The sequence below is a fragment of the Salmo trutta genome, chromosome 19 (assembly GCF_901001165.1).
Source record: "Salmo trutta chromosome 19, fSalTru1.1, whole genome shotgun sequence".
In the NCBI taxonomy this organism is placed as follows: domain Eukaryota; kingdom Metazoa; phylum Chordata; class Actinopteri; order Salmoniformes; family Salmonidae; genus Salmo; species Salmo trutta.
The window spans coordinates 52,518,988-52,537,946 of NC_042975.1; the positions used below are offsets into that span (position 1 = coordinate 52,518,988).

Consider the following 18,959-nt stretch of genomic DNA (forward strand, 5'->3'; position numbering starts at 1 on the left):
TCAACAAGACGGAGCTGCTCTTCCTCCCAGGGAAGGCCTGCCCGCTCCAAGACCTCTCCATCATGGTTGACAACTCCACGGTGTCCCCCTCCCAGAGTGCAAAGATCCTTGGTGTGACAACACCCTGTCGTTCTCTGCAAACATCAAAGCAATTACTCGCTTCTGCAGGTTCATGCACTACAACATTCGTAGAGTACGGCCCTAACTCACAAAGGAAGCAGCACAGGTCATAATGCAGGCACTTGTCATCCCCACTTGTCTGGAATACTGCAACTCGCTATTGGCTAGGCCCCCACTTGTGCCATCAAACCCCTACAACTTATCCAGAACTCTGCAGCCTGCCTGGTGTTCAACCTTCCCAAGTTTTCCCATGTCATTTCCGCTCCTCCGCACTAGCTTCCAGTCAAAGTTCGCATCCACTACAAGACCATGGTACTTGCCTGTGGAGCAGCAAGAGGAACTGCCCCTCCCTACCTTCAGGCTACGCTCAAACCCTACACCCCATCCCGAGCACCCCATTCTGCCACCTCTGGTCTATTGGCCAGTCCAAACTATTCTCTGTCCTGGCACCCAAACGGCCGGACCAGCTTCTCCTTGAAGCTAGGACAGCAGAGTCCCTGCCCATCTTCCGAAAACATCTGAAACTCTACCTCTTCAAAGAGTATTTTAAATAATCCCTGTCCCCCTCACCTGTTCACTACAATAACAGCTCATGAACTGTTTGCAAACAGTGTCTGTGTAATAAAGCATTGGTATTTTTTCATCAACAAAGCAATGACCGCCCACCCCAACATATCCAATCTTGGTGCTCAGCACACCTTATGAAAATGACTCTCACACAATTAGGAATGTAACAGGCATTAGGGCAATTCCACCACTTTTCAACCTAATTTTAATTATCTCCAGCACAATACCAGTGTCTACATATGTGAAAACGGTGCATTTCTACGTTGCATAGAAAACATAGGTTAAAAAGTTAAAACATTTTAAAAACACTATGAGAATCACTGTTGTTCATACTTTTAATCCTACAATGTGATGTCACAGAGAAGCATTTTTTAGGACCTTTCATATCTTTTTAACCACAGATCATATAAACGCGTCTTTTTCATATATGGAGACAATGAATATGAGGTTGAAAAGTGGCGGAATTGCGCTCTAATAATCAAATAGGTATATGCACTTACGTGTATCTGCAATTAATTTGATACATTCACTGGCATAATTGTCATTTAAAAGCAAGAGCTGCCTTTCTTTTGAAATGTAATTATAACGTGCATGTAGCGCGTGCGTCTGCAGCGTCTTTGTAAGAATGAATACAATTCCGTGCGCTCCTTGACGTCCTGCTTCTTCAGCACAAAAAGCGCTGATGTCCAGCGTCCGATTAAAGTGAATTAGAAGACCCTTTATGCTAAGCAGGATTTTGTGATATGTTTCATCAATAACATTTTGCTGGCCAATTATCCAAGTTCCAAAAATAACGCAGATAGAGGGCAACAACAACAATTGTAGAACTCAGCCACACTCTTCTACATACAGACTAATTGTCTTTCCCGTCGTTTCTTTATCCAACAACGCTGAATCCGGAGTACCAATGCCTTATTGTCAGTGTCGTCCTAACAGCTGTCTGTTTGCTCCGTGTCCCACGCACCGGCTGTCCAGTCCACAAATGATATTATTGTCAAACTGCCTGCCCAACCCTGTCTGCATAACGCCGGAGGGGGGCGTGGAGCTCGTTTTATTACGTGACCATGTCCCAGTGAGCTGCGAGTTTTGCAAACGGAATGCACAACCCAGGGCAGGATTAGAGTTTGTTTTACTTTTCTATTGTATTATAACCTGATTGTTAGTCTGCGTTGCCTTACTCTTACTCACCACTTCTCTCGTCAATGCTGCAGCCCACCCAATTCCTAGCCCTTTACATAACAGCAAATAATTAAGTGTTAAGGCTATAACATGCTAATAATGTTGGAAAAAGTTGACTAGAGTTAGGCCTATGTATATATTTGGTGGTTAGATTACATTCAAAGATACATCCCTACTCCACTTAGCTATTGTATATGAAAATATATTCATGATTCATGAATAACCAGCCCTTAAACGTTTTCAGATTTAAAAAAATCCAAGTCAAATTGGGGTCATTTTAACCGTTTACATGGCATCTCCTTTGGTTGGGATGAAAGTCCACACATTACATTACTGAAGAGAGTATATAGATTTTCTGTTTTACTCATTTAGAAAAATCAGAAGTAATAACAGGCACACTTAACTAAATCAATTGTGGAACTGCAGGACACACAGAGAGAGAGAGAGAGAGAGAGAGAGAGGATAGAGATACAGAGAGAGAGAGGGAAAGAGAGAGATACAGAGAGAGAGGATAGAGATACCGAGAGAGAGGGAAAGAGAGAGATAATAGAGATACAGAGAGAGAGGATAGAGATGCAGAGAGAGACCCATAAAGAATTCGTAAACAAATAAAAGGTTGATGAACTCCCATATCTATTGGGTGAAATACCACAGTGTGCAATCACAGCCAGATTTGTGACCTGTTGCCACAAGAAAAGGGCAACCGGTGAAGAACAAACACCATTGTAAATACAGCCTATATTTATTTTCCCTTTTGTATATAGACATAATGACATTCGAAATGTCTTTATTCTTTTTGGAACTTTTGTGAGTGTGATGTTTACTGTACATTTTTGATTGTTTATTTCACTTTAGTTTATTATCTATTTCACTTGCTTTGGCAATGTAAACATGTGTTTCCCATGCCAATAAAGTCCTTTAAATTGACATTGAAATGTAATTGAAAATTGAGCGAGAGAGGCTGACTGTGTGAACCAGTTATTACAGCCTGTTTAATCAAGTTTCCCTTCCATCTAGGTCAAGGTCATGCCTGAGCCATAAAGCATGGGCGGTTATCTATGTCTTGCCTGTGTTTCTTATTAATGGGAAAAAAGCTAGCTCGGTATTCAATTAATGACCATGGTGATTTAGTGAAATGGAAACCTGGTTTCATGTTGAGATGACCAACTGGAGATATTAGGCTACAGACAGGTACAGGTATATGAAGACACTATGGCATGAAATGTCAGATAATAATCAAAAATCACTCTTATAACATTGTAAAAAATGTGTTATTTAACAGTTTAGTACCTTGTGAAAGGCGCACAGGCTTGGAGACGGGGAGACCATCCATTGAGCAATGGTTCCCACAGGGGTTGAGGGTGATACTGCCGGCCCTATTGTCAATATAGCAGTGTTGATCAGTGATGCCTGGACCCTGCAGAGGGATGTCTGTGTTCCCACTGCCCAGGGTCGTCCTCCCTGCAACAACACAGTGATGAGTTACACATACATGTCAACATGAATCCTTTAAACACATCATCAGACATCACCATTGGGATATTAAACTATTCGATTCAATTGTATTATCTTCTTCTGTTTTATTATATCATGCCCACGTTTGGTAGTAAATTATTTTCTAGAAGGACTGGACTGTAGTTCAAAGCCACAGTCAGTCAGTGGAACGCTGATCACTCTGATGTCACAGTAAAGGAATAGAGCCTGGGGTCAAGGCCATCACGGGTCCAAACCACTTGTAGAGTGTAGATTCAAGCTCACAGCAGGTGCTAGCCCTGATAGAGACAGACCACTGGCAGATGGCAGATGAATGGTGGTTAGAGGGAATGTATTAGAGTAACCACTGTCTTCCTATTTTGAATACTTCTAGGACCTTGATTTTCAAATAGATAAATTACATTACATTAGACAGACAGACAGACAGACAGACAGACAGACAGACAGACAGACAGACAGACAGACAGACAGACAGACAGACAGACAGACAGACAGACAGACAGACAGACAGACAGACAGACAGACAGACAGACAGACAGACAGACAGACAGACAGACAGACAGTCAGTCAGTCAGTCAGTCAGTCAGTCAGTCAGTCAGTCGGGATGAGAGACAAGAAACAAGGAGTGGAGCACATTACTCCACCAGCCCAAGAGGGGTGAAACACTTTACCCCAAAAGCCCCCTCCCTCTCTTCATCTAACAAGCCCCTTGCCTTTCCCCTGGCCTCACCACACTGTTAAAATAGCCCTGGAACATAGGGGAGAGACACCACTGAGAATACCCCAGCAGGCTGCCTTAGATTCCTATTCACTATCTCCATGTCCAGTGGGCTATTCTACTTCACCTCCTTCCAGCCTCCCAGCACTGCTCCTTTTGTTCTGGCGTCTGGGCCCTCCAGACGGACAGATGTGGATAAAGGAATAATAATACATTAGAGGAACTAACACAGTGGCACTGGCAGAGTTACAATGCTGAGGGTGAGAGGGCAGAGGGGGAGTGTGTGCAGAGAGAGAGAGAGAGAGAGAGTGTGTGTGCTTCAACTGGGGTTTTTTAAGGGGGTGAAAACAAGGTCAGGCCATGGTCCTATTTTTCCCTCCCAGTGTTTTATGGTGTATCTCAAACCTTTAGAATGAATCCCTGTTTTCAGTTTCAGCTTCTCCATCCCCTCCATATCACAAAGTCCTCTAGTTGTCATTCTTAGGATGATTAGATATGGCAGGGCTCTGAATACACTGGCTCCACTGTTCAGCTACAGCACGGCACTTTCATTTCATCCCTCCCTCCCTCCTCTTCCTCCTCCCCGATGCCTATGATATCATCCACCAGCTGGCTCTATGCCAGGGAATAAGTGAGTGCATGGATGGATGGATATTGCCATAAATAAATCAGTTAGGGATTTTTCTCTTCAGAAGTACCAGCTTTGGTCATTACTGTGTAAGAATGTCTGGTATCATTCTCAATCAGCGTCTTATGGAAAGACTCAAATACTTCTAGGAAACCAGTCTGGGATGATGTGTGTAATAGTTTTAACGGACATTTTAATAGCTCATTTCCTGTAACGGACCTTTTGTCACTTATGGTCATAATATTTCTTGGTGTAACTGGAAACCATTTAGGAGTTTTCTCTATTTATCAATATTTTTTCAAGGTTTCAGCACAAGGCCTTTTTTCAAGACCAGCCTGCGTGAACAAAGCATTGAATAGAAGACCCCTTTTAATGTTTCTGAGATGCAGAAGTGCTTACCTTCTTGCAGGGGTAACAAAGTGATGGCTGTGCTGAGACGGCCACTACCCAGACTGACCAGGTGGGGGTGCTCTGCTTGGAACCTCAGTGACTTGCCCATCTCGATCAGGTCCAATGGAGTGCTCTGGTAATGACAAAAACAAGACAGAAGAAAACTGGCGTGAGACCTGAGACATGAGACAAATTTTAGATGAGACTTATTTTAGAGGATACATAACTTATGATTGCTCAGTCCTAGCACTCCCTTATCTTTGCATTTCAGTGATTGCATACCCATGTCCACATTGCTATCTTCCTGAGAGCAGAGTCCCAGTGATTCCCCTTCTCCTTTACTCCTTGAAGCGTTACTGGAACAATAGGGCAGACTGGTCTGTGTGTGTCTGCCCAATCTAAGCTGTGTTATGTCTGCCCACGGCCCACTCCCCACTGCTTCCCTTACAGGATTAATAAGAGGCTTTAGCTAGACCGGATAAGTGGGTTCACCCCCCCACCCACCCCCCTCCGGGCAATGCGGGGAGAGACCAATCTGTTTAGCTTTGAAGACAAAAGCACAAGACTGTCCATGTGTGTCAGTCAAATATGGACTGGTCTTACGGTACACTATCAGGACACTAAATCATGACATTTGAAAGCATATTTAATAACTGATATTCAAATGTAGGCCTATTTGATATGTTTTCTTGCATTTGATCCAAGTCTATGTACTCCATATGTAGCCTATAATGCATAAAAAGTAAACAGAGTAGCTTTATGACATCTAGATGACTCACCTTTGGACTGCTTTCATTAAATTAAGGTCTTGGCATCATGCCTTTGGAGTATGTCTTTAAATAGTTACCATTTTCCCTGCTCTTTGAAGAAGGTATGAAGATAAAACTAGTGTTGCCCAGATCAAGCAGCCAATATGCCAGAAGGCACTGTTTCAGCCTTTCACCTGCAGTTTAACAAGCTAGATAAGTATTTCCTGTGCGTGTGTGCGGGCATTTGTAAATTACACAGACACTACTGCTTTTATTGTAAGTACTTGATAAAGCAATTTTAGAAGCTTTACTTGTTACATTTTACATGATGAAATGCTTTTGCTATACCATAATTTGCTCCCCTGGATTTATTCAGTCACCACTGATTTCACCTCTTGAGCCCAGACCTTTCGGGTTCTCCTGTCTGTCTAAAGTTAATCAACATTTCTCTCCTAGAATTCATAATGTCACATAAGTTTATTTAAGCCCCTTCTCCTCCCTGGCCATCTCCTGACCTTCGCTGTAAGCGCTGGTTTTATTGTTTTCTGACCTTTACTACGCTTTACCACACGGAACTACGCTTTACTGTGCCTGACACATTGTTCCTTATGGGTCAGTGACTCTTCAATCTTTTTCATTTGATCTCTCATGACAGCTAAGTTGAATAAACACTGCTTTCTGCATGTGAATAATGGCACCTGACTCACACCCATGGCACCTGAGTCACCTGTAAGGCACGTGCGCACACACAAAAACACAAACACACACACAGGACTCACCTGTAAGACCTGGTGTTGGTGAGTCTGTCGTCCATTATGCTCCAATACGTTCCTTTTCAGGCTGTCCATGTCGTCTGGATTGTCAATCACACCTACTGGCACATGAAGATCCTGTCGGCACACACACAGGGAAGAGGACACACATGAAGACATCCTGCAGTAACACACATATACATACACATCCACATCCACATGCACACGCACACACACACACACACACACACACACACACACACACACACACACACACACGACATACTCAATATAGAAACACTGCTCTCCTTAGAGATCCCTGCTGTCCCAGATAACAGCTCAACTAGAGAAATGAAGATCCTAAAATATATAGTAATCTCATTGATTTGTAGCTTTGTAGGCTGTCTATTAAGTGACATGAATGGATCCTATAGACTCTATCGCCATCTCCTGACCATGAGACAGAAGCTGTATGTATTTGTCCAGCTGATCATTTGTTAACATAGGAAATATGCCGTCATCTTTTTTGATGTTCAATATTAATGAACGTTGCCTACGTGGACAACAGTAGAATACTAAGCTATTGCCATCCAAAATGGCACCCTATTCCCTTTATAGTGCTCTGGTCAAAAGTAGTGCACTATAAAGGGAACAGGGTGCCATATGGCACACACACATGATAACATACGCGCTATACATACACATGGATTTAGTACTGTAGATATGTGGTAGTGGTGAAGTAGGGGCCTGAGGACACACATTGTGTTGTGAAATCTGTGAATGTATTGTAATGTTTTCAAATTGTATAAACTGCCTTAATTTTGCTGGACCCCAGGAAGAGTAGTTGCTGCTTTGGCAGCAACTAATGGGGATCCTTAATAAATACAAATATCAGGCATATGGCAAAAGGTCATTTCAGCAGGACAGGAAAATTGTCAAATTCACACATTTATCAAGAGAACACGTGGTCATGCCTACTGCCTCTGGCCTGGCGAACTCACTGAACACATATGCATCTTTCGTAAATGTCTAAGTGTTGGAGTGTGCCCTGGCTATCCGTACATTATGAAAACAAGAAAATGCTTTGCTTAATATGAGGAATAGTAAATGACTTATACTTTTACTTTTGATACGTAAGTATATTTTAGCAATTACATTACTTTTACTTTTGATACTTAAGTATATGTAAAATCAAATACTTTTAGACTTTTACTGATGTAGTATTTACTGGATGATTTTCACTTTTACTTGAGTAACTTTCTATTAATTAAGGTATCTTTTACTCAAGTATGATAATTGGGTGCTTTTTCCACCACTGGTCATTTCAACTCACCCACACAATGAAGATGTGTGTGTATCTTAGGTAAGAATGCAGCAGCCCGCCAGGTTTTCAACCTTCCCAAGTTTTCTCATGTCACCCCGCTCCTCCACACACTCCACTGGCTTCCAGTCTAAGCTCGCATCCACTACAAGACCATGGTGCTTACCTAAGGAACAGCAAGAGGAATTGCCCCTACCTGCCTTCAGGCTATGCTCAAACCCTACACCCCAACCCGAGCACTCCGTTCTGCCACCTTAGGTCTCTTGGCCCTCCCACCCCAACGAGAGGGTAGCGCTCGGTCAGCCCAGTCCAAGCTCTTCTCTGTCCTGGCACCCCAGCACATGCAGCACTTGACCCCCACCCCCACCCCCCCCTTCTAGCTCTGACTACTGATATCTACATTATTGAGGAAAAATGTACTTTGTGATGCCTGTGATATGTGGTTGTCCAACCTAGCTATCTTAAGATGAATGCACTAACTGTAAGTCACTCTGGATAAGAGCGTCTGCTAAATGACTAAAATGTAAATGTAAAAAATTATATATTTACCCTGGCTGCTTCCCCTCACCATGAATCACTGTCTTTGACTCAGCCTCGCACAACACACAGACACACACACACACAGATACTGTAGATTAGGCCCAGCTGTGGACATGTTCTCACCTCAGTGAAGAGGAAAAGCCTCTGAGGATCAGACATGTCTACTACAGTATACACAAACCATAGACGTTGTAGACACATAAATACAAACAATAGACAACTCTGAAGAGTCATGTCTGTCTGGTCTGCTCTAGCTCAAGAATCCTCCAACCATTCACTCACTCACTTTTAGTCTCATCAACATTCCATACCTCTGAGTTGATGTGAGCCCAAACAAAATGTAAATAGTCATAAATATTGTTCCCTGAAGGAAGGAAACAAGGTACAACACAACTATGGGGAGTCGCACTGTCGCCCACTTCGACTGAAAAACTGAAGAAAAAACTAAACTAAAGAGAGCGCCCTGCCGCAAGCTGGATAAGCAAAACAGACAAAAAGCTGGTCACATAAGCGAATATCTTGGGTCTGCTCAATGTACTTATGTAAAGCTCGTATTGGATACAGGGCATGCAGCCTATGTTGCTCTTCAGAAGCAAAAGGAGAAGGCTCAAAGGGAATAGCTCATCGCTAAAGACCTTTCGGGGCGAAGGCCGCATTCGGAAGCAACGTCACCTTAAGAGTCGCCAGAGACGGACTGAATAGTAGCAATAATGTTCAGAGGTAAACCTCTAGCCATCAGACTGGCCTTCTCAGGGGCCAGACCAACAGGAACCAACTCTCTGGCTTTGCGTGCCAAAGCTGCCCGTGCTCCTGGGACAACAGGTCCCTACGCAACAGGAGTTGCCACGGGACCCAGCCCAACAGGCGAATGATCTCAGCGAAACAAGGCTGCTTGGGCCAACGGGGAGACACATAAATCAACTATAAGTTGGTTAGTAGATCCACACCCGAGTTGAGGCAACCGGAGACATGCGCTGCCTGAAGCGAGAGCATGTGTGCACTGCTCCCCAGCAATAGGGAGCGAGCCAAGGTAAGGAGGGAGAGAGACCTAGTCTCTTCCTGTTGGTTGATGTACGCCACCACTGACATACTGTCGGTTCTGACCAGCACAAGCTGGCCCGACAAAAGCACGAGGGAGCGCCTGAGCGCCATATACACCGTTAGGAGCTCCAGGTTATTGACATGCAGTAAGTTCCGCACCACGGTCCATACACCCCCCCCCCCCCCCAAATCAAGTTGCCTTCATACCGCACACCACCACTGGGCCAAGGCCTGACAGGGACACCTGAAGCGGCCAGTTAAAGTTGTGAGATGCGTCCAGGTGAGTGGCTAGCCCTCAGTGCTGGAAAGGCTGCATCAACAATATCCCCTGGGGAACAACTTCTATCACAGAAGCCTTCATCCCCAGTAGGTGCAGGAAACTGGCGAAAACGCACTGTGACCCAGGCGAAATGTGTCTAAGCAGAGCCCAGACACACTATGTGAGGATAGAAAAGAGTGATACGCAAGTGAGTCTAGCTCAAGACTCAGAAGCAGAATGCGCTGAGATTGAGTCAGACAGCTCTTTTTCTGTTTTCTTATAAAGCCTAGAGACCGAATACGGGACAGTAGCATGGATGTAGCAATCGACTGTATTAGCTGGTGGCTTGTGAGCATTCTGAATTTGTCGACTCTGAGGTGCCTATTGAAGGCTCGTAGGTCTAGAATGGGACACAAAGCCCCTTTTCAGAACCAGAAAATACCGACTATACCAGCCGTCCTGGATCTCCGACATAGGAGCAACTCGGATTGCCTGCTTCTGGAGAAGGGAGGATATTTCCTCCCCCAAAATGGGCGCTGAGGACTTGGAAACAGTCAAAGTGATGACGCACAACAAATTGTAGCCGGACCCCAACGTCCCTGTTCCATGATCCAGTGCGACACCGTGCATGCTTGCCTTTGGTCGTGGCAGACAGTGAGCCTCGCGTGAAGTGCCATCTGAAGGGGCAAGATGCCACCTTGTGGACAGGGAGAGAATGATTATTTTTTCAATTTCCACCACTCTTGACAACCGTCTGTCTGAATGTGGAGAAGGGACACCTTTCATTGAACTCACAACCCTTTTGACACCCGTGAACACTGTGGAACTTGGGGTTGAAAATGTTTTGTTTATGTGCCAAGGTTGGCCTAAAGCCCCGGCCCACTCTGGGTACAAGAGCTCCGACGATCAGTGATGTAATCCGATTGGCAGTGCCAATGAGCCTCACACGGTTTAGGCGGTAAGATATGTTCTGGTAACCGGATGGCCCCCTGCGCTGAACCGCACACATACAATTCCATTATCATGGAGGATACCCTACTGACCAGTCATAGGTACTGGCGACAAAGCGCCTAGTAACCTAGCTGGGAATGGGACAGACAGCTTCTGTGGTAACAGATAGGGGAGATTCGTAATTTAATCTAATTCCCAGGAATTAAAAGTATTGAGCTGGAGACAGGCAGCTCATTACGGAGTTCATATGAACTACAGAGACTGTGTGTGGTATAATAGTATGGTCATATCCAACCTGCTCGTTCCCTCGACTCCGCTACCAACAGCCAATTGCCTATAGAGCCCATTACATGTATCACTAGACACCGCATAGGGACTAATGAGCTACAGGCACGAATCAGCAATGAATCCCACTAATGACCCAACTATTGGGGAGGGGTACCTCCTTGTGGATAGAGAACGATTTGCCCAACTTATTACTCTCACCCTGGGGAGATTGATATACCCCTTGGACCCTGTAAACACCATGGAACACGGGGTAACAAAGGGGGGCATTAAAATTGGACAAGCTTCCAACATACAGTACATTGTGCTTCCATGAGACTGTATAGCCTGCATAAAGCCCATCCCCCTTACAAGCATACAGGGCTCCAGTAATGGCTGATGTAGTACCCTGTTTGGCCCTAACCAAATGTGGGGGCACTGTTGTCACAGTAATGTTTTTGTGGAGGGGCGCACCGGTCGCTCAGACCCGTGCTCAGGCCCGTGCCCCTCACTCCGGATGTTCACTCTGTGGCTGCTTCCTCATCTGAGGTGCACGCAAGCCCCGCTTCCTCCACTCTCTCCAACTCCAGGATTTGGAAATAGGAATGGGGTTGCCATAACATCGGGGGAAAGTTAGTAAGTCATGCATGCTAGCCGACATAAGCCAGTAGACTTTTTAGTCTAAGCTAGGCTACCTAGTCTCGTTGACCACAGTCTCAAAGAGCATAACAGTGCTTGCTTAGCTAACCTGGTCTCGAAAGTCTACCTAGGACCGGATCATGAATGTGGGACTGGATCCTTCATCAATAAGTCTGGGAAGAGAGGCAAGCGGTGCTTGACCAAGGCAGGCACAGGTTGTGGGTGGGTACCTCTCTCTTTGAGTAGTCTCCCGCAACCGGAGACAGAATGCACAGGAGCTGGGTTGAGCGAGGGCACCTACTGCATAGCCCTCTCAAGAATGCTACACGGTTGTCAAGAGAACCTGAGCCGTGGACTAGGGGAACAGTGCCAGCTGCGGACAAGCCACTGTTACTGGCACCATCTCCTAGTCTCTCACACAAACTGATTCAAGCGAGAGCAGCCAGAGCACGCACCGAGCCGAGACATACAAGACAACACACTTGAGTATCTTTTTATTCATTTGGGCATGGTCGCTTGTTAGCCTTCATCGTTTCAGTCGCGTTAGCCATCTTACTCATTGCTACTGCCAGGCCGAACAATCCCAAAAAATTACACATTTGTTTGTGGTTAGGAAACTAAGAGAACAAATACAAACTCCAGCACACAATGTCCAGGGGGTGAGCACGCGCTTCACCAAAGGGACAGTTTAGTTGATGCAAAGTCAGATAGTCTCACAAAATGTTTGTTTTTAGTAGCGTGAATCATTCCTGCTCATATCGAGGTGAAGAGCGGAAGAATTGATGGAATTAATCCAAATCTCGGGCTTATCACCTGTGGAAGGCGGGACTTTCAGCAAGTTGTGGATTTCATTGGCATTGTCACGCATGATTTTAGCTCTTCAGTCTAAGTCGCGAGAGTACAACTCCCCATAATTGTGTTTTACCGAGAGTACTGACTGAAAGGGAACTACTGTATCTACAGAAAGACAGTTGATCTGATCAGTTGATAGCTGATGTTGCGCACACTTTTCTTAACTCTGAACCTTTTATGGCTACCAGTCTACCATACCCAAAATATGCTCTGTCACAGCAGTGACTGTGTGGACTGCTATGTAGACTCCACCTGCTCATCTGTCTCTCTAGTCCTCTCTAGTCTCTACACTTGAATTTAAGTAAGTGTGTCCCATTACAAACATATCCAGTGAGCTGTCTCAACCACAAACGGAAGCAGACAAACATTTAGCATAACCCTCCATTACCACCTACTTCATCCATCTAGGATGTTGTTTTAGAAACCTAAACCATATCCTATGCTAAAGTTAAACAAGGCAACAGTAAACATGTTGTCCCGCACGAATGGATGCAGCGCCCTTGGGCCAACCAGTATAATTTTGTAAATGACAGATCTCTATGGCAAGATGCATCATTCACCCATGTTTCATCAAAATTGGGTTAGTGGTGTCTGAGATACTACCTGGGTGAGCTAGATTCATATCCCTGAGCATGTGTGCCAAATTTCATCACTCAATCAAACAGATCAAGAGATATAAACATGTGCCTGTTATAGCACCACCGTGTGATCAATATGAATGTTCTTGCAATTATTGAGTCTTTTGCAAGATGTGTACCAAATTTTGTTACAATACCAATATCATTGACTGATGTATATGCAATAATGTGCCAGACCTCGCCCACGTAAATGTTTATTGGTCAATAGCAGCCATGTTTTAGATTCTAGTCTGTAAAATATTGTGTTAAGAGGCAAATCTGTTCCGTGTGAGGAGAGGGACCTATGTACCGAATTTCATGACTTTAGGTTAAATGGGGTGAGGGGTGTGACCTTTCAAATGTAGCATTTTCAATCATGTTATATAGCGCCACCATCTAGCCAATCAATCAGTGTAATTTTGTAAATGCGGATCTCTATCCTAGACGCATCATTCACCGAAGTTTAGTCAAAATCGAGCCAATGCTGTCTGAGATATCACGTGAGACTAACGTACGAACGCAGTAAAGTACTAACAGAGACAGATCCACATTGTGGGGAACAACTCCTAAAGCCAACAATAAGTGATGATTACTTTGTTCTGGTTATCTGGCAGTTTTATGGTTTCTATGGCTAAAGAGTAGATAAGGAACACACCTTAAAATGCCTTCTCTCCTTCCGCCTCAAAAACACTATCTGAGGACAACAACTTTTCTAAAGCATCTGTCTCTTTCTCTCCCTCTCATGCATGTTCTGCATTTTATCAGGGAGATTGCTGGAATGTGAAGCTTTGCTCGCTCAAGCAAGCAAAGACAGAGCTAGTGTGAATTTCAGGAATTATTTCCCCCTTATAATCTTGTCCATAGAACTTTAGAGAAATTAAGCAAAATAGGCTAAAAGCATTTTTCTCCCACTGTGTCTCCCTCGGTCTCTCTGTGATGTCATATCAGCCCAGGCAGCTGGGTAGTGCCACATGGGCATCTCTGACAATCCTCTCCAGTGTTGGATTCTCAGAGAGCCGATGGCATGGAGAACAGAGTATCCTCCTGTCCTGTTCACCACTGGCTCTGGCCACTGGCTCCTTAACCCTGTCTTACCACCCAGCACACAACACAGCAACAGTAGTCAACAGACTCATCCACACAGAGGAATGGACTGAAGAACTCAGACACAGAGGGACAGGGAGCACTGGACAGCGTAATGTGTCATACACACAGACACAGAAACACACACACACACACTCCTACACAGCACAGGCCACTCTGATCTCATACAGTGCACACACCCATGTGGGAGAGATGTCTCATGCTTGTAAATGCTGGGCCTTCCTCTGTAACGTGTGATTACGGGGGCAATTATGCCCTGTAGGGTTGCCATGGGCTGCTAGAAATAGACCTAGCCAGCCACACAGTCTGGGCTCTGCTCTGGGCTGATCCCTGCTCCCCTTTCACAGTAAAGTGAAATTAAATTAAGAAAGAGAGAGACAAGGGGACATTGGAAAACAGAGAAAAACTTGGATACTGTACATCTAAAAAGCACATGTATAGAGTGGTACTGTAATAGAAAATGTATAGGATTTAAATGAATTGACTTCTGAGTTATATCAATGATCCCCTGATGTATAAAAGGTCAATACTGTTAACATGTTAAAAACTTCAGCGGGTATAGCAGTCAATCACTCACCATCTCCACTCATAGGGAATCCAAGTTTCAGTAAAGTTCTTGTAATTTCTGTAATATATTCCACAGAGCAGTTGCAGCAGCGAAGCGGACACATGGTTGTTTACGTCTAACCTCCCGTTCACTTCAGTCACTCACTAAGCTGAGCTCTAGGGGGCCCCAGGGTGCAACGTTACACCCTCGTCATTAAAGACTGGGGAGCAACAACATCAGAGGTGTTCTCCGAAGTAGATATGCCATCAGGTCAAAGGTTGTACCTCCCAGGACTTCCCTGAACTTCCTACTCAGACACCCTGAGTAACCCTCGGGTGTAACTTAAAGTTCAGCGCCAATGTCTGTGGTCTAAACACACACAGAACAAATAGCCATGAGGTCAAGTCTAAGGGAGAGAGAGAGAGGGAACTTGACCTAATCCAATCTGTTCCTCATCCACAGACAGTCCTACCATTGATCGGGGGGAGTTGAGGCAGGACAGATGAGCCCAGCTGGACAGCCCAACAGCCCAACTCTGCTTTGCTATGGATACGAACCACTAATAACACTGAACACTCAGTGTTTCCAGTGATTTATAAAAGCAGACATTGACAGTCACAGGAGGTCGGGGACCCACAGTGGAAATACGTGGAGTTGTAGCGTAGGCGCAGGAAGAGGAGGAGACAGAAAAGAGGGAAAAGACCTTGAGTCATAAGTGGAATTCCACCAGGCAGCTTCCTGCTGTTGGTCTCTGTATTGTTGGCAAACAAAGGGGGGGTTTCCAAACTGGAAATGTGGGAATTTTCAGGACCATTTGGGAATTGTTTTATATGACATAGATGATCATTGTAGCGTTGATAATGACATATAGAGATATAACTATCTTTCCATAAGATGTGAGAGAATTTATGAGCCTGTTGTTGTGATGTCCCTTAGGAACTATCTGGCTGAGAGAGAGAGAGAATCTACTATCTCTGATCTCTCATGTCTGTTCCCATGGTCAAGCCCAAAGGAGTGATGTAACAAATGGAGAGCAGATGATAGATCATTTAAAAAAAAATAAAAACAAACAAATAAAGGCAGACAACCAAGTAACCAGATGGAATGGATTCCTCCAGGATCCGGCCTAAAGAGCAGGGCTGTTTCCTGTGAGCCAACCCAGGGACGTGGAGGTCTCTTGGGAATGGTGAAGTGGATGCTCCAGCTGGACCTCGAGAAGCCTTTCACTAAACAGCCACCTTCAGTCTGCAAGGAACATTATGGGGATTTTAATAGATATGTTTAGTATGTTAAATTGTGAGAGTTCAGCTTAGCAATTAAAGGGATGGGCCTTAGAGATAGAGACGGATATAAGTACTGTTGTACTCCTACAATGTTCATTTGATACGGAACTTTCATAAAAGGTTCAAAGTCCCAAAAGAGAAATTCAAAGACAACATGTTATCAGGGCCAGATTACCGAACGGGCATACAGGGCATGTGACCCGGGCCCTCAGATTAGGGCTAGCACAATTATTGTAAAATAACTTTGTATTTTTATTACATTTTATTTGTTTGGTACTTTTAAACCCTTTTTCTCCCCAATTTCGTGATATCCAAATTGGTAGTTACAGTCTTGTCCCATCGCTGCAACTCCCGTACGGACTCGGGAGAGGTGAAGGTCGGGAGCCATGCATCCTCTGGAACACAACCCCGCCAAGCCCCACTACTTCTTGACACACTGCTTGCTTAAACCGAAAACCAGCCGCACCAATGTGTCGTTGGAAACACCGTACAGCTGGTGACCGAAGTCAGCATGCACGCGCCCGGCCGCCACAAGGAGTCGCTAGAGAGCGAAGGGACAAGGGCATCCCAGACTGCCAAATCCTCCCCTAACCCGCACGATGCTGGGCCAATTGTGCGCCTCCTCATGGGTCTCCCGGTCGCGGCCAGCTGTGATACGGGATCGAATCCGAATCTGTAGTGACGCCTCTAGCACTACGATGCAGTGCCTTAGACCGCTGCGCTACTCGGGAGATTGTAAAATAATTTAACAAGCAATTATGGACAATAACCGTGAACCCCCCCAAAAATCTACATAATCATCTTAATACATTCATTTTAGGAGAAGGGGGGATTCAATGTTATATTCAAGTAGATATATAGTAGTTTACCCAATAGCCAGGAAGAGGGTAAATTGGTAATCATTTTAAGAGCAGAACGGCACGGTCGGGAAGAAAGGTTTCATTTCCAAAAGTTCCAAGTGTTCAAAACCATTTGTTTTGGAGACAGGGGTGTCACCAAAGCAGTGTTGTATTCATTAGGTATGTCATAGCTAATTTTCAAAAGATGCGTTATGATGCATTACAATCTTAATGTTTTTCAACAAAAATGTAAAATATGACAATAACCGTGTCCTTTTGCATGACAATTAATCGTTACCCAAAATTCCATAATCGTCACAGCCTTACCCCAGACAGCATATGATAGCAAAATGTGTAGAATTGCAGGAAATTAGCCTTGAAACTGCACATTTTTCTCTCAGTCTCATGGTATGTGTAGAATAGTAGGAAATTATCTTTTAAACTGCAAAATGTTATTTTAGCCTCATGACAAAATAGTACTGTAAAACTGCAAATTGTTCTCTCTGCACCATTGCAAAATTTGTTGAAATGCAGTAAATTAGCTGAGTCCCAAATGCGGTAGTCCGACCCTATATGTTAAAATTCAAAGTTACCAATCAAAAATTCCAATCTATTATTACTGACTCCTTGGAGACCTCTGGATCTTAATTCAAAGTGTTGGGTATAAGATCAGTCTCTGAGATTCCAGCTTTTCCCACCACAAATGCTCACCATAAAGTCTGGGTCTGGGGCACATTATCAGTAGAGGATAGCATGTCCTCGTGTGACCACACTTCTCCTCAGTTCAGACCTGGGTTCAAACACCATTTGAAACAATTTCCAATACTTGTTCGAGCTTGCCTGACTTAGTTGACCAATACAAGAGATCCAAAACTGTAAACCTAGACCATCTGCAGGTACTCCAGACCCGCTAGAGCAAACGCTTAAAGTATTTGAACGATTTCAAATAGTATTTGAATCCAGGTCTGCTTCAGTGAAAAAGCATGGTTGGCCCGCTGCATGGTGTGCCAGTGTGTCTGAATACCATAGCCTCATAGCCTCAGGTCTGGAAGCTACACTTATACTGGGGATGAGTCAGTCTTTCTCTGGCAACACAACATGTTCTCCTCGGCCAGTGTGTGTGTGTGTGCGCGCGCGCGCGTGTGTGCGCGTGCGTGTCCATGTTTATGTGCAAGTATGTGAGAAGGCCGGTTGCCTCCCTGGCAATGGAGCATGATGGAATGTGTGTTTGTTCAAAGGAAGGCTTGGACAGGGGGAAATGGGATGGTAGAACATTGGGAACACATTATTCTACTGTTGCACATTTTTGGGTTCCAAATGTTCCGTTGTGTATTATGTTGTCACGCTTCGCTGTTCCTATCCACCGATTCAGAGGGCTCCACATGTTCCAGTCACTTTCCTTTGGCAGTGAGAGCTCTTTTCACTGTGGAGATTATGATTATCCATTCAGGCATACTGTGAATAGAGTCTGCATTAAAGCACTTAAGCCTGCACACTTGCACTGAGTCTGGAAGGTAGGGGTCCCACACAGGTGGGATGGGAGCTGTGGTTGGATCAAGCGTAAACAGGGAACACATTCATGAACATTAACTCAGCTGTCTTCAGAGAGCCATTGAAAAACAATGAAAAGAATACCATTTAGAATCAATAAAAACAAATATGCTGTACACTGAGTGTACCAAACACTAGGAACACCTTCCTAATATTGAGTTGCCCATTCACCCTCTGAATGACACACATACACAGTCCATTTCTCAATTGTCTCAAGACTTAAAATCCTTCTTTAACTTGTCTCCTCCCCTTCATCTACACTGTTTGAAGTGGATTGAACAAGTGACAACAATAAGGGATCATTCACCTGGATTCACCTGATCAGTCTGTCATGGAAAGAGGGTGTGTTCCTAATGTTTTGTATACTCCGTGTATTTTATATTCCCAACCCAACACGTGCGACATGGCAGCTACACCTTGTTGTATTTCTAGACAGTGGTGAGCAGTGACTTAGCGAGTACTAAATGGAGACAGACTTGGCCTAGAGGAGAAGGTATTTCCACCTAAACTGGAGCACATTCAGATGACCACAGTTCTCCTGCTTCACCACTGAA

General features: G+C 44.5%; 1 protein-coding gene across 5 annotated transcripts in view; it reads right to left on the minus strand.

The window, feature by feature from the left end:
- phldb1a (pleckstrin homology-like domain, family B, member 1a) overlaps positions 1-8,482 on the minus strand; it is a 56,272-nt gene extending 47,790 nt beyond the window's left edge. For 4 of the 5 annotated variants that reach the window (XM_029701700.1, XM_029701696.1, XM_029701699.1 and 1 more), the window contains exons 1-3: positions 6,625-6,818; positions 5,106-5,229; positions 3,157-3,327 (exon numbers count right to left, since the gene is read on the minus strand). In XM_029701700.1, coding sequence (XP_029557560.1) covers positions 3,157-3,327; positions 5,106-5,229; positions 6,625-6,777 — 448 coding nt within the window. In that variant the 5' untranslated portion in view covers positions 6,778-6,818. Of the gene's footprint in view, positions 1-3,156; positions 3,328-5,105; positions 5,230-6,624; positions 6,819-8,467 lie in introns of those variants that run through there. The other variant, XM_029701697.1, reaches the window with a different exon arrangement.
- Positions 8,483-18,959: the final 10,477 nt, after the last annotated feature.